This window comes from Lissotriton vulgaris, chromosome 7 (genome assembly GCF_964263255.1).
Source record: "Lissotriton vulgaris chromosome 7, aLisVul1.2, whole genome shotgun sequence".
NCBI lineage: Eukaryota > Metazoa > Chordata > Amphibia > Caudata > Salamandridae > Lissotriton > Lissotriton vulgaris.
Genome location: NC_141695.1, coordinates 604,416,687 through 604,437,666, shown reverse-complemented (window position 1 = coordinate 604,437,666; position 20,980 = coordinate 604,416,687). Strand labels below are relative to the sequence as shown.

At 46.8% G+C, this 20,980-nt stretch overlaps 1 protein-coding gene across 2 annotated transcripts in view; it reads left to right on the top strand.

Annotated features, from left to right (window-relative positions):
• The window catches only part of UNK (unk zinc finger), a 670,943-nt gene that overhangs the window by 177,688 nt on the left and 472,275 nt on the right, over positions 1-20,980 (top strand). For both annotated transcript variants that reach the window (XM_086930733.1, XM_086930732.1), the window contains exon 5: positions 1,042-1,177. In XM_086930733.1, the coding sequence (XP_086786859.1) occupies positions 1,042-1,177 (136 nt within the window). The remainder of the gene's footprint in view (positions 1-1,041; positions 1,178-20,980) is intronic.

Below are 20,980 nucleotides of genomic sequence, written 5' to 3'. Positions count from 1 at the left end.
ATAGAGCCTTGTCAATGTCTGTAAACATCCGATCTCTTTCATAGGAACGAGCAACACATCAAAGATTTAAGTGGTTTATGTTGAAGGGTGATGATGTTACTGTATTTTAAAAAATAGCCTACCCGTTTACATACACGATACGTATTACTACAAGTCTGATGATGGACAGTACATTCAAGCGTGAAGATGTCATGGAAAGTATGAGTTCATCCACTAATGTTATGATATTATCAGTATTCTCAAACATTTCCTCATCCTATTCTCTCTCCTGAATCCGAGATTTACTGATGCCAAAATTATTGGTGGTGTTGGGGTGTGGGTTTTCCACAGGGAAAAAAATAATTTCTCCATGGAGTAAACGAAAAGTTAGTAAGTAGATTTACTCTTTCTCATAGATTTTCACTTGAACATGGAAGTGATGTTTGATCATGTGAAAGAGAAATTCACAAAAGAATTTCAGAAGTACTATTGGGGAGACTGTGACCACTGCAGATTCCAAGAATACTCCTGGTAACCTTTGTGAATTCCAAAATATCTTAAACTTAATTCAAACAAAGATGGGAACTTACAGGAGGACATTTTAGTCTTTTGGTGAATCAAGCCATTTGTGTTGCCCTTCAAACCTTTTCCTCAAGCCTATTTGTGCTTAACGTTCTGGACGCTGATCACAGGCTTTTCATAAAGCAGTAAAGGCTGTGTTCTTCTTTGACTCAGCCTGGAAAATCCGCACACCAAATTTGGAAAATTGTAAAACCATTACTGAAAAGTCCAAAATGTAAGAACCAGTATATAATTTTTTTTGTCAAACATATTGGTGTTTTACAAAGTACATCTTACGACAGTGCTATCAAGTCACCCCTCGCAGGGGGGTCGCTGGTGCAATGAGACTGAGAGTGGCTAATAACACATAATATTCAGTATCAGTACAACCCCGGTATCGAATCAGTATATTTTATTGTCTCCTAAAAACTACTAAGCTCTTATCCTCCATTTTTGTCTTGTACTCCTTTGATTTATATGCAAATGTGTATTCTTTTGCAGACACAACATATGTCTTAGGAAACTACAAGACTGAGCAATGTAAAAAACCACCCAGGCTTTGTCGTCAAGGATATGCCTGCCCTTATTACCACAACAGCAAAGACAGAAGGCGAAGCCCAAGGAAACATAAGTACAGGTAAGAGTGTCAAATCTACCATATCTAGCCCAGCCAGTGTGGAAAGCGCATATCTGTATGATCCAGATTGCAAGCACAATCTGGTTTGCTTCTTTCACAGAAGAGATAGGGAAACCTGTCTGCTTAATTCAGTGTCTTCATTAAAGCTAGGTAGAGCATATCTGCCTCATGAGAATGGACACCACCACACTCTGAATTTCAGATGCAGGAGCTACAATGCAGATAGATGGAGTATTGCTGCGTCATCTGGAGCCAGAATGACTAAGGGAGGGCTGTTTCTGGAAGCTCCTAACAAGATCATATTTTTGAATCATACTCATTTGTTCTACCAGTACTGATGTAAAGAGTCTACCTGCCATAACTAGGGTAATGAGTAGAGGTACAAGAGTTACCAGTAGAGATGCTCATTCAGGCTCACTAAAATTAGTCTGAGAGCTATGTGTTTGATTCTAGGTCACAAGTATAGTCAAGGAAGCTTCATCTGCATTACCCAGTGTTACCAGTGTTGCACAAATAGTGTTTGTGCCTAATCGAAAACTAGTTAAGAACGATTGAAGTATCTGCTTCATCCAAACTTGTGAGTACATATGTGAACTCTATGGGGGTTTGTGCAGGAATACTCCACACAAGAATATATGTGCAGCCATGCCCTTTACTCTTCAAGGATGTTCATCCGGTAGAATTTTATTTTCTGATAAGTCAAATGTTGTGCAGTGGAGCCACCCATTTGTAGCTTGTTTTGCTGTAGATACACATTTCTAAAGGATATTTCTAACCACAGATTATCCAGTATTAGGGTATCTTTCATAGATTCACATGCCTGAATCATTCCCAGTCGTCGAGGCGGGAGTCCCACGGTAAAAATATATACAATAGCAGTGCCTAAAAATTTCTTGTAGTAGGCTGGAAAAGCCCAAAGGCCTAACTAGGCCTCAAAACTTAGCAGCCTATCTACATCATTATGTAAAAAGACCTGAAATAGTAGCCTCAGCCAATCAGCTGTCCTCACCCTCTAGAACCTTCCCAGCTCAGGCAGTTCTCCTCAGATTTTCACCGCACTTCGTGTGTAAGGGAGTCTCCCTGAGTGCCTACTCAGTTTTTGATCTTTTTTCCTCAAAATGTCTGAAAAGAAGGCTCTGTTCAAAGCTTGTGGAACCTGCTACAAGAAGAGGGTCCATGTGGATGACCAGCACTCTGACTGTATTTATTGTCTGCACCCTTCACATATTGTGAAGGACTTTAGGTTTTGCCGTACCTTCCCTCAGAAAACTATCAGGGATAGGGAGGCAAGGGTTCTTTTGTGGTTGAAGTCTTCTTCCACTGATAATGAGGACAAGGCCTCTACCTCCAGCAAGAGAGCTAGATCCAAAGAAAGTTCTTCTCCTGAGAGAAAGAAAAATCTTAAAACCTCTCAGAGAACTTCAGAACCCTTAAAGAGTGCATCGGCTTCTTCAGGTTTAACCTCTTGGCTGCTAATGACAAGGGTAACTCGTCATGCACTTTTCATTGATTTCAATGGAAATTAAATGAGCAGTAAAATATTGCCTTAGCAGTAAACGTGTTAACAACTGTGAGTACAACCAAGGCTAAGACTGTTTCTCTGGTGTCTGTACCTACTACTACCTTGACTTCTGCCTCCTCATCTACTTCCACAATTACCACTTCGGCTATTACCTCACCTTTGATGTCTGTTAAAACATTGCTGACTAAAAACAAGTTGCCATCGTCGACGTCTCCGTCGACGACGGCTTCGTCGACTAAATCTTCTGGTCCGTCGACGACCATTCTGTCAACTAAGCCGACATCATCGTCGACGAAGACACTTTCCACTTTGTCGTCGACGAAGGCCTCGTCGACGAAGGACTCGTCGTTGAAGTCACCATCGTCGGCCTCGTCGACAAAGAATTATTCGACGAAGACATCATCGACAGCCTCGTCGGCGAAGAGCTCGTCGACAAAGGACTCGTCGACTAAGACACCATCGACGGTCCCGACGACGAGGGACTCGTCGACGAAGACGCTTTCGACGGTCCCGACGACGAGAAGTTCGTCGACGAAGACACCATTGACGACCCCGTCGATGGCAAAATCTTTGTCATTGACAGGACCGTCGACGGAAATCTCTGTAACAGCTGCTCATCTATTGCACAGTTCACCTCCGACAAAGATACAATACACTCATTTTCAGATGAAAACGTATCAGAGGCAAGATTATTCTCACATTTCTCTTACCATCGCACATTTTGGAAACATATGTGGAGGAGGAGTCAGATGAAGGGGAAGAGGATGACGGTCCTTTTGGGATTGCCCGTCACCCTTCTCAATTAAATATTAAATTTCAAGAGGATGATGAAGATGATGTCCATGGTCATTATACGCATGACGTTTATTCCACGCCATATCAATCCCCTCATACTAGACCATCTCGGTCTGAGGACACTAGTCATTTGCCAACTTCCTTAATTCAGGATTTGCAGGCTATGTTGGCGGATTATCGCCAGAGGTTTCCACCAACCACGGTTGCACCCGCTAGGTCGCATATTCCAGTTGACGTGCCAAGACCTCCGTCACCACGAGCTTCATTGTCGCCAAGACAAGATCCAGCACCTCAAAATGATACGGATACTTCTTCTAATGATGACGAAGAAAGCAGGGAAGAAGGCGAGTTGCCGGATTAAACACCTGTGGATCCTTGGGAGGATTATGTCATTCCTATGCCTTCGCCGCCTGCGCCCCGTCCTTAAGATTCTCCACCTGAAGATATTGGCGGTTTTCACAATATTATGCAGCAAGCTGCTAATAGATTTGAATTGGCCGTCACAGTTGAGCAGTCGGACTGCTTTTTACATGACTTTAAAGAGGGATATCGCAGAGTTACCAGGGCTATTCCCATTATTGACTATGTTTGGAAGGAGGGCCTCAACATAATGAAAACACCCGCTTCCATTCCTGCAGTTCTTCCAAGAATCGAGAAAGTATCGAGCACCATCGGATACTCCATCTTGTTTAATAGGTCACCCTCGACCTGATTCTGTCATATCCCATGCTGCGCAGCAGAAATCCAGAAATCCTTCTGCTCCCATTTCAACACCACCTGACAAGGAGGGCGAAAGACTTGATGCAATTGGAAAGAAGTTTTCGGCAAATGGAGCAGCCTCCATTAAAGCAGCTAATTCATTGGCTATCCTGGCTCATTATGATAGACAAATGTGGTCTGATCTGACGGAATATCTTGATTTGATCCCTGAGGATCATCAGATGGAGGTACGCAGAATTGTGCAGGAGGGTGAAAGGGCGGCTTCAGAAATCATAGATTGCGCCCTGGACATTTCAAACACCGATTTCAGGCAATTGGCTGGAGCAGCTGTACTTCGGCGTCAAGGTTGGCTCAGGGCTACCACCTTCAGGCCTGAAGTCCAAACCAAAATCTTGGGCATGGCATTCGATGGAGATTCACTTTTTGGGAAGCACATCGATGACGCTTTGCTGGCTATAAAAACTAATACAGACACAGCAAAATCACTTAGTACCCTGCAATACAAAAGGGGATCCTTTAGAGGAGCAAGAGGCCGTGGTTACTCCTCCAGAGGCAATTATTCCAACCAACAAAATCGTCAGTATCAATCTAACTACAACAAACCTTACTATCAAGCATCTTACAGGCAGCCTGCCTCTGGTTCTTTCTCTCGGCAAGGAGGGAAACGACGCTCGAGCAATCAAGGGCGAGATTCCAACAAGCGCCAATGAGCTTTGCCGGATGTCAGCCACTCACCTTTCCCTTCCCGTGGGCGCCAAAATCTCCGCCTTTTACCACCAATGGCGGAAGATAACTTCAGATCAGTGGGTCCTGGATCTTGTCAGGAATGGACACACTCTGGAGTTTTTGCAGAAGCCTCCAACAACGCCGCCCAGGGGTCCCCCTCCCCCTCGTCTTCACTTACTCTTCAAAGAAGCCTTAAAGATGCAACACAAGAATGCCATAGAACGAGTCCCTCCTTCTCAGAAAGGGAAAGGGTTTTATTCTCGCTTCTTCCTCATAGAGAAAAATTCAGAAGAGTGGCGTCCAATATTGGATTTGCGCAAACTCAACAAATATCTAAAGAAACAGAGTTTTCGCATGGTAACGTTGAAGGACATTCTGAATTGTCTCAACGAAGGGGACTTTATGGCTTCTCTGGATCTGCAAAACGCCTACTTCCACATCCCTATTCACCCGAAACACCGCAAGTACCTAAGGTTTCAAGTGGCTGGCGTCCATTTTCAATTCAAAGTGCTCCCATTCGGCCTAAAATCGGCCCCCAGCATCTTTACCAAATGTCTAACTCTGGTGGCAGCAATGTTGAGGTCCCAGGGAATGCAAGTTTTCCCATACCTCGACGACTGGCTGTTAAAAGGTCCAACCAGAAACTCAACAATGGAAGCGGTCAGGAGTACGCTTTCTCTCTTCTCAAATCTAGGACTGACCCTCAATTCGAAAAAATCTCAGCTTCAACCTCGTCAAGAATTGACCTTTCTGGGAGCAGTCTTGAACACATGCCAGTGCAAGGCGTACCTGACACAAGAGCGGCAAAACAAGCTGTTAAAACTAGCAAGACAAATATTCGCAAGAAGGTCACTTTCAGTTTGGATATTCGCTTCCCTACTAGGGATGTGCTCATCTGCGATAAGCCTCATTCCTATGGCGAGACTCCGAATGAGACCGTTGCAAGAAGATACTACGTCAGTGGAAGCAAGTCGATGGATCATTCGACGACCGCATCAAAATGACTGCCAAAATGAAACATGCTCTTCTTTGGTGGTCGAAGGCGCACAATTTGTCGCCGGGCCTCACCTTTCTCCAAGATATTCCAGAGTTCACCCTGACTACGGACGCATCCATGGAAGGTTGGGAAGGTCACCTTCAAGACCTTCAGATCCAGGAAAGATGGTCTCGCCAGTACCAACAGAAGCACATCAACAGCTTGGAGCTGAGGGCCATTTTTCTCTCCCTACAAGCCTTCCTATCAAGGATTGTGAATTTGTCCGTGCTGGTGCGTACGGACAATACCACCAGCATGTTCTACATAAACAAACAGGGAGGAACAAAATCTCTCACCCTGTCGCTGGAGGCTCAAGAGATGTGGGAATGGGCCCTGTGCCACGGCATATCCCTCAGAGCAGAGCCTGTACAAGGCGTTCGGAACTCTCTAGCAGACAGCCTCAGCAGAACGTTCACAGGCTGTCACGAATGGGAGCTCGAACAACATCAAGTAGAGGTGATCTTTCGACTTTGGGGGACACCGACGCTGGATTTGTTCGCCACACAACAGAACAGCAAATGCCTGTTTTATGCCAGCAGGTTCCCACAACGGGGGTCAAGAGGAAATGCCCTTCTGATGAGATGGACCGGAATGTTTGCGTACGCCTATACTCCGATTCCGCTCATTCCGAAGGTACTGCAAAAGATGAAGAGGGAACACTGCACTCTCATCCTCATTGCTCCCCATTGGCCAAGGCAATTTTGGTTTCAGGAGCTCCTTCTGCTCTCTCAACAGCCTCCGTTTCGTCTCAAACCGACAGTGTCGATGTTGACAAGAGAGGGAGGTCAAATCCATCATCCGGATCCTCAATCGCTGCACTTGCACGCTTGGCTCCTGACTTTCTAGAGTTAAAGGACTTAAACATCTCCTCGGACTGCAGGGCGATCTTGTCGCAAGCACGTGCGCAAAGTACCATCAAAACGTTTTAAGTGTAAGCGATTCTGCTCATGGGTTGGAGACAATGATGTTCACCCACTTCAGGCTCCTCCTGAAGCCATCCTTCCATACCTACTGTCTTTGGCTAAGGCTGGTCTAGCTTTTTCTTCCATTAGGTGCATCTAGCAGCGATATCCAGATTCAGGAAGAGTTCCAACAAACCATCCTTATGTTCACCCTCGTTGATCAAACAATTCCTTAAGGGACTATTCCGAGCTTTTCCACCAGTTCGTCTTCCTCCTCCTGAGTGGGATCTTAATATTGTTCTTTCTCAGCTTCTAAAAAGGCCTTTTGACCCAATTCATAAAGCGGAACTAAAGTTTCTAACTTGTAAAGTGGCTATCTTGCTGACTCTTACTTCAGCTTGCAGAGTTAGTGAAATACAGGCCTTCACTATTACTCACCCTTTCTTGCAATTCTCTAAAGACTTTGTTACGCTTAGAACCAATCCAAAGTTCATTCCTAAAGTACCAACTCAATTCCACATCAATCAACCGGTCAAACTCAGAACCTTTTTCCCGGATCCTAAAACTCCTGCGGAGAAAGTCTTACATTCACTGGATGTGAAACGGTGCCTGAGGTTTTATCTTTAGAAGACAAAGGACATCCACAAATCTAAACAACTTTTTGTTGCTTATGGCAGAGCCACCTTGGGTCAACCTGTCACAAAAGCAACTATAGCTAGATGGTTATCTTCTACAATAACTTTCTGTCATGACAAGGCCAACAAACCTTTATCAAGGAAAGTCAAGGCGCATTCCACGAGAACAATGTCAACGTCTACGGCCCTTTTCGCTGGAGTGATGCTGGAGAACATTTGCCGAGCTGCTACTTGGAAAAGTGTACACACTTTTACCGAACATTACTGTCTGCAGTCGGCGGTTCATGATGATACAGCAGTTGGTGATGCGGTGCTGCAGCATCTTCTTCACTAAGGTTGGATAACTTATGGTCTTTTATTCTTCTTGTAAAGTTTAAGTATTTATAATGCTGTCCTATCAATGATGTTTTTATGAAGGTTTTAATGCATGGGTTATGTTTACAAGTTTGTACTCTATTACCTTCCTGGTTGAGTGGGGATAGATATATGATTTCTTTGTCTCCCACATTCCTCTATCGACAGACATGATGTTACTGCTTGCTACTCTGATTCAGGCATGTGAATCTATGAAAGATACCCTAATACTGGATAAGAAAACGAGTTACGTACCTGTAACTACGGTTATCCAGTATTGGTATCTTTCATAGATTCACATGCACCCACCCTCCTCCCGGCAGGGCAGTTCTATTCTATGGATACTCATTCTCACTTGTGCTGGGAAAATCTGAGGAGAACTGCCTGAGCTGGGAAGGTTCTAGAGGGTGAAGACAGCTGATTGGCTGAGGCTACTATTTCAGGTCTTTTTACATAATGATGTAGATAGGCTGCTAAGTTTTGAGGCCTAGTTAGGCCTTTGGGCTTTTCCAGCCTACTACAAGAAATTTTTAGGCACTGCTATTGTATATATTTTTACTGTGGGACTCCCGCCTCAACGACGGGGAATGATTCAGGCATGTGAATCTATGAAAGATACCAATACTGGATAACCGTAGTTACAGGTAAGTAACTAGTTTTCTTCCTCACCTTGTGAATATTCCCCAGGTGCCGACTATATCCAGACACTTTTCGAGCAGTATTCCTCTGCACTGGTAGGTGGCGTAGTGTTGCCCTGTACTGACGTCATTCCGCTAAAGAAGTTACAAGAAGAACCACATATAAGCACCACCCATGCCAGCTGAGATCAGTCCCTTTTTTTCTGCGCCTGTAAATGCATATCTGAAGCTACTCCTTGGTTTCTTTTTTTTCCAAAGGTAGTCTTAAAATCCAGTTTTCAAGGGAAAACTACATGGTTTAAGCCTTGTAGGGACTGTCACAAGCCGATGTCTGTGACGGATCCCCCTGAGGTATGCCTTTGGCACTTGGGGTCAGACCACGACTCCAAGGCCTGCAACTGCTGTTCTAGTTCTCGTGGCAATATTTACTTATTGATCAGTAAACATCAGTGATAAAAAATTAGTCAGCTCTGAAACGAGGTGCTTTACCCTCTGTATCTTTTGTGGAGGAACAAATGCGGGAAGCATAAGAAATACTCGCCAACACATATAGTCTATTATGTAGGCGTTTCTCTCTGTGTGAATTTCTTGAGACTCTTACCCCCTTCTATCTCTTCCTCCCGGAAATGGGCCTACCTCCACCACACTGACTCTCTCACCTGTCCTTCAGTGGAGGTTAGCAATAAGGTGAAGTCAGGATAGTTGGTCCCTATTATCTCTTCTACCATCTCTACCATCTCTTCTACCATCTGAGGCATTGCCCCTACTTTTAAGTTTTCATGCTAACCTCCCCAATTAAAGGTGGCTGTAGCTACAGGGTAGGGTTTGCTGTCCCCATGAATACATGTTATGACTACTGCTCGATATTCACCTTTTCCTTACTTATAACTGAGTGTCTGCAATCTGAATCCACAAACACCTTTGTTATCACCCCATTTACTTTTAGGAGTTTCCTCTATCTGCTGGGACTACCCCCTGCCCAGGGAACATGTCCTCTCGAATATCCAAATTCCATGCGTTCTGCCGGAGGTTACGTGCTATATGTCCCCAGTCCGCTGAGTGGAAGCACAGAGGTTCTGATTAGTGTCCCTTCCCTGGGGTCCAAAGGGTACCCAGGGCTCAGAAAGGGACTGCGGAAGGGGCTTAGGAGTGGAACTCCTTCAATTGTTTGTAGTGGGTCCTGCTCTCAGCTGGGTGACCCTAAAGTCGGGAGACCTATTAAAAGTGCATGCTAGGTCAATAAATCCATATTTGTAAAGCGCGCACTACTTATCCTTACGGATCTCAAAGCGCTGGGGGCTGACATGGAAATTAGGTGAGCTATTGCCTAGAGTCACATGGTGCAGCTGAGCTGCCGCCGGAGCCAGGGATCGAACCGTGAACCATGTGCTCCGAAGTCAGCTGCCCTGGCCGCTGCACCACACCTTTCTACTAGTTCAGTAGCCATGCTGACAGTCACATTGGAATGTTGCTTTATCCAGGTTCTGGTGGACCCCGGAAGGGCTTCCAGGAATTGTTCCTACATTATTTTGTCCATGACATCCTCAAGTGTGGCCCCCTCTTTTCCCCAAGTCCTGAATATGATAGTAGGGTGCCGGGTTATCTTGGGGGTTCCATTTTTCTCTTCGGAATTTGGCCCTGTAATACTCTGTATGAAAGCCCAGTCGCTCATGGATAGCTCATTTTACTTCAGGGTATGGTATGGTACCAGATGGGTTGGTTGCTTGGTAAGCTGTCTGTTCCACTCCAGATAGCAGAGATGCTACATACTCAATCAGGGGTTTGTATAGCGCAGCCCGTGAGGGTCTCAAGGCGCGGGGGATGGGGGTCGGGAGGCAGTTGCTGAGCCTTGCTCTGCTCATTGACTTCATATATGACTTTCAACACCAGCACTGGTGCTAGTTTAAGCCAGCCTAACGTCTGTCCTGGAGCCAGTAAGGCCCGCTTTGCTCAGTAACTGGGCCAGGTGATGCAGCTGGCCTAGGTCGTGGCTAGGGGTGGAGTCCTCAACCTACTGACGCAGTCTAAATAGTTTGAGTGCAGCCTACAGGCCGGGGCGTGCTCCTCACCGCACCGCGACACTGGCTATGTGGGGAGTCTGTGAGCTGTGAAATGTGATGCCTGGACTTCGATTCTGAAAGGGGGTGGTGATGAACAGAGTGTCTGAGTTAAACAGACCACTCTTACCCAGTCGAAAGATCAGGGCTTGATCCATCACCGTTATTTATCTCACTGCCCCATCCCAGCTCAGAACCTGGCTATATGCAAATCAGTCTGTCCCTGGCCCAGTGCATCATGGGAACAGGGCAGACTAAACTACCAAGCCAATTCTTCACCAGAAAGGAGACAAGCTACCGGGGACCGGTTTCTGGCATTTCAGCCTTCTTCGGCCCGGCTTGCTTGAATCCTGATGGAGCAGTGAGAAAGGGACTCATGTCTGAGTATACCCTGCCACACCTATAGTGGCCAAAAACGATTTAGAAAGGGGGTGGTGATGAACAGAGTGTCTGAGTTAGACTTCGATTCTGACACTCCATGTGCTGCAGTGACTTCTTATGCACTAGCATTGTTTTGACGCTGTGAACGCCGGGAAGCGCAGTGAATCCTGTTGTGAATGCTGGAGCCAAGAAGTTGAACAGGAGTTCTGCAGCAAGCACTAGGCTGCTGCACAGAGTACTACACAGAGGAAGCTAGCGTTAGGCCAGTGGGCTTGTCTGCGCTTCGGTGTCCGCTCCACTCTGCCAGCAGCGGACAGTATACCTAGAAAAGTGGGTGTCAAGAACCAGGCTCACCAAGAGAGCATTAAGGAAATCGCAAGGGCACCAATAAAGCATTAAGAGGTCACCAAGTGGGTGCAAAGGAAGCAGCCTCTGTGAATTTCTTCATCAACGTCCGGCACCGGTGGATCTCACCTCCAGTGTAACTGTCCAGAAGCCGTCAGCTGCTAAGCTTAAGTAGGTTCCTGTATGATCTTTAATTCGCCCAGAAGTCTCAGCAGCCCAGGCCCCTTCGTTATTCTCGTGCCACAGTTTATTAACTCTCATTAACCAACCCTGAACCCCTCGGAACTCTTGTGCAGCATGCTCGTGCCCCCCACCCGACTCCTTTAGAGCATGCTCGACCACAAAGGGGTGAGGAGCCCCTGAAGTAAGAATTGGTATATTGGCCACCGGCTGTACATCGACTACCCTCTGGTCATTTTGCGAACTATGTTGATGCCACTGCCTGACCCATCACGCTATCCCCGCTACATCTGCTTGGCCCTGACCATCTGACCATCTGCAGTTATGGCAACCTATTCACCGACATTGCCGAAATCTGCTAAACAACCCGCCATCCCCGGATCAGCTCTTGGGCACCATCATCCTCGTACAGAATACTCTTGTTCAGACTTTCAAAGGCCCATAGTAGTCACCATCCATCATCCCTCCTCTGTGAAGATTTCAATAGCCCTGCTGAGCATGTGGACTTGCAAAGTTAAGACTTTGGAAGCAGCAATGCAGCTGGTGGCACGCCCCTAACATTTCCCAAAAAATAAAGTCGAGTTTATTCCGCTTTACGTTTCTATTGGCAAACACAAAATCCTCTACAGGAGTGCTTTTTGGAAATTGCTTGGGGTAGCTGCATGTACATGACAGATCAACTCTACACATTTAGAGTTCTTTGAGTTTAGGGAAAACCCAGCAAAAAGGCGAGTGACATTACTATCACTATGTGACCCTCCCCAGATTTTTCTAATTCCGTTTGGCAGCTCAATTATACCCTTTTTATGTGGGGGTTTGAATTTTTACCTGTGCCACCACCCCCATATACAAACCCACTGCCGCCAACTCCAAGCAGCCATGGTGCACCAGCTGGTTGTATTCTGAGAAGTTCCATTGGCTCTGAATTTTACAAGTCCCTATTAATACCGTTTACAGCCATCTGAGTGAATGCAGTGGATCATTCCTCAGAAGTTACTTCATAATTCCAGCAGGCCGCAAGTAATTCCGCAATCTCTAGTACATGAACTCAAGAAGGAGCTTGTAAAAGAACCCCCATACCCATCTTGCATGAACACAGCTTTTCCACTACCTTGGGAGGTACTCATCACCCCTCTCCTGGGCCATGCCTACCCTTGTATCCATCTCCAATACCAGCCTTCAGATTCTTGTGTGGACTTACCACACTTTCTCATCCACAACAAGATCCTAACCTCAATGACACTCAGAGGGGACAGGAATTCCAATCTGTATCTGCTTGATGACTCGATTATTTGGCTTCAACCGCAATACGAGTTGGAGTCACACAACTACCTGGTAGGATTATTCGGAATTATTAATACTGCCAAGTTCTCCTTTCTGGGCTGGAATCAAGGGGAAATCTGAGAACCATATGTGGACTGACTTGGTGAGCACCCACTCAATCCTATGTGTGCAGGAGACATGGGTTGTCTTGTCTACTCACTTTAACAGGTTCAGAACACTCCATCTACCAGCTATTCCTTCCTCTTATGGGCATTCAAAAGGGGACTTGGCAACCTCCATATCAACTATTGTCAATGGAAAGCTCTTCTAGTACATTGCAGATATCTCTTTTTATCAGGTATCGGGTCTGGAATTCTCCTCCGGTTCATAACTGGGTATTGTGAACGTCTACAACAGTAGTCCAACAGTGGATAGAAGATGTATCCTGTCAAAATTGGACCCTGATCTGGACCACCTCAACTCTAGGAGTTTGGTATGATCTGGGAAGGCAACTTCAATGTTCATCTCCTCACCCTGACCTCAGAAGATGTGTGTGGCATAACTGATTGCAAAAGGAACCCTTCTCTTAATTGTTCCCATTTGGAAGCAACAGTAACAATTTGATGTTTAATTTGTGTTTAGCAAATCACTACAACTCTATGAATGGTTCCCCCCCCTTTTTTGTGGGCAAGGGGCCAGGGTCTGGAATTGATTTTCTCTTCCAGTGGATCCTCATCAATAGTCATAAGCACTGAATATTCCCACCCATGTGCGGGGACCCCGGAAATAATATAAAAAGTATATATGGAAATCACGTATATACAGCTCTACATATATGTATGTACATATATCATTTTTTGTCATACTAATGCAGCTCCCAATAGGAGACTAAACAATGTAATTACCCATATAAAGACTGTATTTGCAAACATATAAAAACACATGAGGGCAAGTAACACTTGAACTCTGTTTTTTATTGAGCAAAACACTCCTATAGCATAAAAACTGCAAATGAAGTAGACATTGTTAGCCTAAAGGCTGCATTGTAAACCAATAGCATAGAAAATGAAAGCATTTTCAACAAAACTGGCACCGTGCCTTTAAGGCAGCCATGACCCCTAGCTTCCCATCATGCCTCAGGCGTGACAGGTTAGTTGTTCTTTCTGGCTCCTTTAGTCAGGACCCATGATTTTCAGCTCTTGCCTTTTTTGACTTTCTGTCAAAAATATCTATCTGAACTTCAATTTTTTCACTTTCACTCGACGTCTTTTGGCAGTAGAGTGCAAGTGCTGCCTTTTTTGTGTGACAGAAAAGGCTTATTTTTGTCAAAAATGCCTTCCTTATTCGACCCTTGCCCTTCCTGTGGCAAGAAGGAGGCCAGGACTGATACACACCCTGTGTGTATCCTCTGTCTCCCTGAGTCTCACTCTTCAGACAACTGCCACTATTGCAAGAAGTTGTCAAGGAGAACCATCAAGGAGAGGGAGAGGATTTGTCTTTATGGCCACTCTGAAAGAGGTAGGTCTCCTGTGAGGCAGCAGAAGAAAAGAACCCGTCAAGGAGAACCATCAAGGAGAGGGAGAGGATTTGTCTTTATGGCCACTCTGAAAGAGGTAGGTCTCCTGTGAGGCAGCAGAAGAAAAGAACCCGGTCGACGTCGAGAGAAGTCCCAACCTGTTCTCCGTCGACTTCAAAGGCATAGTCGTTGAAGGTATCAGTTCCCCCGTTGACGTTAACCAGGCGACGTTCACCGTTGAGAGGTAGGTCTCCGTCGGCGCCAGGTGGGGGTTCGACATCGAGACAGATCACTCTGTCGTCGCCCCGGCGATCGACGTCGAGGCACAGTGTTCAGTCGTCGCTGCATCAACAGCGTTCGACGTCGAAACTCGTTACTCCGTCGTCGTCGCAGCGTCACAGATGTTGATAGGTAGTTCTAGGAGGATTACTGGTATTAATGCAAACAAGAGCAAGGGCACTCGCATTAAATGGAAGTTTGTTAATGTAGAAACCTTTACATCTCAACTGGTTAAGGACAATCATGCTTTATTCGAGGCCTGCCTAGAGGCCAAGGCCAAAGCAAAATAAACAATTGATGGACGGAATGCTGGACAATGCAAACATTCACCCCCAGTCACAAGGATCTGGGGTTAATCCATTATTCTTTTGCTCACACCACACCCCCAGGTTGGACCCAGCCATGTGCAAATCAGTCTTGACCGTGTTCCTTATGGGAACAGTCCAGCCCGAACTGCCAAGCCGAGGCCAAAGCAGCCAGTTTCAAAAAGGATTCAGCACTCAGAAGTGGTGTCATGCGCACTACACAGGGCGACTCATGCGGGCCTGGTAGGATCAGGGGCTGGGTTGATGCAGCTTGTTCCAAGATCCCTCAAAGAGTTGACGGCCTCACTTCACATCCACCCTAGGTCTGCTGCAGAGGTAGTGAGCTGGAGAAAATTATAGAAAAGGGTTCCGAAATATTTAGGGTGCGCAGGGGTGTCAGGCAAAGGTGACTCTTTCCACCATTCTTATTCTCCTTCTAAATAAACCACCTGAAAAGGGATTTAGTTCTAAGGTGCAGGGACATGCCCCAGATTTGGAAAGGGCCCAATACCAGCCCCATTGTATACCGACATTTTCATCATGTGTGTACACCTGTAGCATTGCAGCGTCTTTTGGATGACTTTACATCCTTTATGGAGGGACTAGACATGAAAATCAACACTACCAAATATTTGTGTAATGTCCAAATGTCCAGCCATAGGCGGGGCCCAAGACCTGTCTAAGCTCCAGGCCACGCCTGTTAAACATGTGACTAAATTCAAATATCTGGGGGCAACCTATAATTTGTAGGGGGTCCTGACACTCGCAGATTGACAACAGATAAAATCAGTTTACAAGGAATACTAACATAGTCTTTTCCTTTGGTATCAAACTATGAAACTGAGCAAAAGGCTGCTTGCCCACTTGCTGGCTATTTATGTGTAGGGTTAGCTACCTATGATATAGGGGTCTGGGGCTTTCAGGAGTTATTGCCACTACAGATTTCCGAAAATACATGTTCGAGGCATGTGTGCTGTAGATACACCTGCTTTGCATACTTCTGTCATTTAGTGTTGGGTTTCGAATGTATGCAGGTTGTTTTTCTTCGAAGAAGTCTTTGCTAGTCACAAGGTAAGGCGGCGATTCCTTTCGGTGCTAGTGCGCATTGTCGTCGACTCCATTGTTAGATTGTTTTTTTTTTTGCAACCATGTTCAGACGTGTATTGCTGCACTCCAGTTCAAAGCCGTTCTTCGGTTCCCCTCAACGCGCAATCCTCTCTATCCTTGTCGGTATTGTTTCATATGCATTTCCCACTTCGCTTATTGTTTCGGTCAATTTTTCGATCGGAAAGCTTCTTGGGCAGCCTTCAGGCCTAACTGCTTCGGGTCCACTCTCAGTCAATGGAACGGATACCGTTCAAATTCTGCCCTCAGTGCCACGCGAAGTATCCGGGCACTGACTCACACAAAGTGTGTAACTTGTGCATGTCTCCAGAGCACAAAGAAGACGACTGTTACGCAGCCAGATCATTTTAATCTAATGAAACTCTTCGCGATCATCTGGCTCAACGTCAAGAGATGCAGTGTCAAAGCATCGAAGACACGCCGGACATCTTTGGTGAAGACTCCGGTCAAGAAGATGTTGGTGCATCAGCGACGGAGGAGGAATAAGCCTTCTCCATGCAGATAGACTTCAACACAGAAGAACTGCCACAGGGACAAGTTGATGTGAGCGCGGAAGACCCCTTGCCCCACCAACTCACCCACAAAAATGTAAGGCTTCAGCACCACCTCTGCCTTCTGGCCAAGGTCGGCACCTAGAGTACATTTCTGACTCCCCGCCTCCAGGCCAGGCTCCAAAACAGCTAATTAAGCCTTCCGGCTCGGTTCTGAGTCTGCAAAAATCCTCATCGTATCCGAAGCCCTTCGGTTCCAAATACAAATCCGTCTCGGAACCAAAGTCCTCACCGAAAACAAAACTGTCTTTGTAACCGAAATCTTCCGTACCGAAAGGCCAGCCCATGCCGGCACTGAAACCAAAAGACGCCTCTTTGGATCCGGATCTAGACATTGTTCCACCGAAAAAAGATCCCAAACAAGAGACTGTATATTAACCCTGAAATAGGTTGTATTCATAGTAAACTACCTCAGAAATACAAGCTTCCTGATGAGGACACTCTAAGATTCCTTTAAAAAAGAAGTCTGTTGCTACCAGTCTTTTTCATCCACCACCACCATCCTCTCCACCAACCCCTCTACACCTTCAAATCCTTTGCAAATCACACCTCAGGATTCTCCATAATCTCACCTTGATGATGATGATATTGATGATGGGGGGTACCCATTTACCAGTAATGAAATGAAAAAGATTTATAAAGCACATGGCTGCTCGGGAGCGTCCCAGCGCTGTGGGTGCAGTGGAAGTCTGAGGGGAAGCTCAGGGGGTTGACGGGTGAACTTATGGCTTTTGTGGGAAGAGGTGTGTCTTCAGGAGTTTACGAAACTTCATGTAGGTCGGTTCGGATCGAAGACTTGTCGGCAGGGAATTCCACAAGATTGCTGCAGTGACCGAAAAACGTCGCCCTCCAGTTTGGGCCTTCCTAACTCTGTGAACAGTGGCCAGGTTACCTTGGGATGAGCGCAGCGACCTGGTAGTTTTGTAGGGATAGAGCATTTTCCCAAGCATAGGGGGCCCTTTGCCCTGAAGGGATCTGTGGGTGATGCACAGAGCCTTAAATTTGATCCTTTCCCGGATAGGCAACCAATGAAGAGCTCTGAGTGCTGGTTTAGCCGATGTTCTCCGGGAGGTGCCTGTCAACAGCCTAGCTGCTGCGTTTTGGATGCGCTGAAGGATATTAATGGTGGATTCTGGCGCGGCCATAAAAAGGGTGTTACTGTAGTCTAATCTAGATAAGATAAGACCCTGAGTGAGCAACTTTCGGGATTGTGTCAGAGGTACGGGGAGAATCTTCCGGGGGCTGAGCGGAGTAGGCCCACACAGGTGCCAGCAGTCTTTTTGGCCTGTGTTCATCCATGGACGGATTACTTAATTGATCCTCCAGCAGATAATGACCCAGACCTTTACCCTGGCAAGCCATCTCTCCCAGATGACCATGTATCCTATCAAGAACTCATTGCCAGGGCTGTACAATAAAATCCTGTTTGAGTCTCGACAACGACGCTCAACATCCTGTGATTCTGGGCAAATCACTCAAAATGTAACAAATCTGGTGCCCATGTAAAGCTCTGTGATACCCCATGTCTCCGTTCTAGTTTGCACTATATAAAATTCCCCAAAAAAATAATAATAATTGTAATCATGGTTTTTGCATGTAAACATGGCGCAAGACCATGTTCTGCGCCATGGTCCAAAGATACTTGGCGTTGCTCTATGGCAAAAGGGCGTTCAATCCATCACATTGTACTTGCCCACATTCTTATTTACTTCTTCAATGTCGCCTCAATATCCATTAACTGGTGATATCTCCATAATCAGCAAGACAGGACAGCTTTTACTGTAGTTTTCTGATTCAGAAAAAAATTTATTCTTTTAATGGAGTAAGATTGTATTGCAACATCTGACTGAATGTAATGCTGTATATAATCTGAAATAACCTACATACAGACGGAGAAAAGTTAAGTAAAAGAATGCAGAAGCTGCAGAGAAAAAAAGTGCTGTTTCTTTAAGACTTCAGCAGCTTCTACATCCCAGGAAGCACTGTACTGGCAATTAGCCTCTCATCCGCCGAGTTGTTTTTCCAGCTCATAGAAAGTGGATCACAGAGCACTCTCTGGGTTTCTTTACCCAATTTTAAGTCCGTTTTTCACTTAAAATGACAAATTTTTCAGTATGTTTTTTCCGGCAGAGGGGAAATATTTTACAGAAATGCCATTGCTTTTTAGGTTTTGCCTCGCCAAAAAGATGCGCTCTGCGCATCTTTTTTGCGCAGCAAAAACCTAATGAGAACTGTAGTGTGGCTTTGGGTCGGCCCTCGTCATTCATTGGCTGGCTCCATAAATGGAGCCTAGCCATTGGATGAGGGGCCTGTCCGTCAATGCCGGACCAGACACGGGGGCGTTCCCGAGATTCTTTGGCTTTTGGCTACGTCAGCCGAAAGCCTCTTCTCGGGAACGCCCCCGAATCTGGTCCGGGATTGAGGGCACCCGCCGGGAAAGGGCATGAAGGTCAAACCAAGCTGCAGGGAGGTATCGCCGGCAGCCCGTCATCCGAGGAGATGGTTGGCTGCAGGGAAAGTAGGAGGCATGAAGATTATACCGAGTGCAGAGTGGTGCTTCAGAGTGGTGCTTCAGAGTGGTGCTTCAGAGTGGTGCTTCAGAGTGGTGCTTCAGAGTGGAGCGCCAGAGTGGAGCGCCAGAGTGGAGCGCCAGAGTGGAGCGCCAGAGTGGAGCGCCAGAGTGGAGCGCCAGAGTGGAGCGCCAGAGTGGAGCGCCAGAGTGGAGCGCCAGAGTGGAGCGCCAGAGTGGAGCTTCAGAGTGGAGCTTCAGAGTGCAGAGTGGAGCTTCAGAGTGGAGCTTCAGAGTTCAGAGTGGAGCTTCAGAGTGGAGCTTCAGAGTGGAGCTTCAGAGTGGAGCTTCAGAGTGGAGCTTCAGAGTGGAGCTTCAGAGTGGAGCTTCAGAGTGGAGCTTCAGAGTGGAGCTTCAGAGTGGAGCTTCAGAGTGGAGCTTCAGAGTGGAGCTTCAGAGTGGAGCTTCAGAGTGCAGAGTGGAGCTTCAGAGTGGAGCTTCAGAGTGCAGAGTGGAGCTTCAGAGTGGAGCTTCAGAGTGCAGAGTGGAGCTTCAGAGTGGAGCTTCAGAGTGGAGCTTCAGAGTGGAGCTTCAGAGTGGAGCTTCAGAGTGCAGAGTGGAGCTTCAGAGTGGAGCTTCAGAGTGGAGCTTCAAAGTGGAGCTTCAAAGTGGAGCTTCAGAGTGCAGAGTGGAGCTTCAGAGTGGAGCTTCAGAGTGGAGCTCGCCAAAAAGATGCGCTCTGCGCATCTTTTTTGCGCAGCAAAAACCTAATGAGAACTGTAGTGTGGCTTTGGGTCGGCCCTCGTCATTCATTGGCTGGCTCCATAAATGGAGCCTAGCCATTGGATGAGGGGCCTGTCCGTCAATGCCGGACCAGACACGGGGGCGTTCCCGAGATTCTTTGGCTTTTGGCTACGTCAGCCGAAAGCCTCTTCTCGGGAACGCCCCCGAATCTGGTCCGGGATTGAGGGCACCCGCCGGGAAAGGGCATGAAGGTCAAACCAAGCTGCAGGGAGGTATCGCCGGCAGCCCGTCATCCGAGGAGATGGTTGGCTGCAGGGAAAGTAGGAGGCATGAAGATTATACCGAGTGCAGAGTGGTGCTTCAGAGTGGTGCTTCAGAGTGGTGCTTCAGAGTGGAGCGCCAGAGTGGAGCGCCAGAGTGGAGCGCCAGAGTGGAGCTTCAGAGTGGAGCTTCAGAGTGCAGAGTGGAGCTTCAGAGTGGAGCTTCAGAGTTCAGAGTGGAGCTTCAGAGTGGAGCTTCAGAGTGGAGGTGCAGAGTGGAGCTTCAGAGTGGAGCTTCAGAGTGGAGCTTCAGAGTGCAGAGTGGAGCTTCAGAGTGGAGCTTCAGAGTGCAGAGTGGAGCTTCAGAGTGGAGCTTCAGAGTGGAGCTTCAGAGTGGAGCTTCAGAGTGGAGCTTCAGAGTGGAGCTTCAGAGTGGAGCTTCAGAGTGGAGCTTCAGAGTGGAGCTTCAGAGTGCAGAGTGGAGCTTCAGAGTGGAGCTTCAAAGTGGAGCTTCAAAGTGCAGAGTGGAGCTTCAGAGTGGAGCTTCAAAGTGGAGCTTCAAAGTGCAGAGTGGAGCTTCAGAGTGGAGCTTCAGAGTGGAGCTTCAGAGTGGAGCTTCAGAGTGGAGCTTCAGAGTGCAGAGTAGAGCTTCAGAGTGGAGCTTCAGAGTGCAGAGTAGAGCTTCAGAGTAGAGCTTCAGAGTAGAGCTTCAGAGTGGAGCTTCAGAGTGGAGCTTCAGAGTGCAGAGTAGAGCTTCAGAGTGGAGCTTCAGAGTGGAGCTTCAGAGTGCAGAGTAGAGCTTCAGAGTAGAGCTTCAGAGTGGAGCTTCAGAGTAGAGCTTCAGAGTGGAGCTTCAGAGTGGAGCTTCAGAGTGGAGCTTCAGAGTGCAGAGTGGAGCTTCAGAGTGGAGCTTCAGAGTGCAGAGTGGAGCTTCAGAGTGCAGAGTGGAGCTTCAGAGTG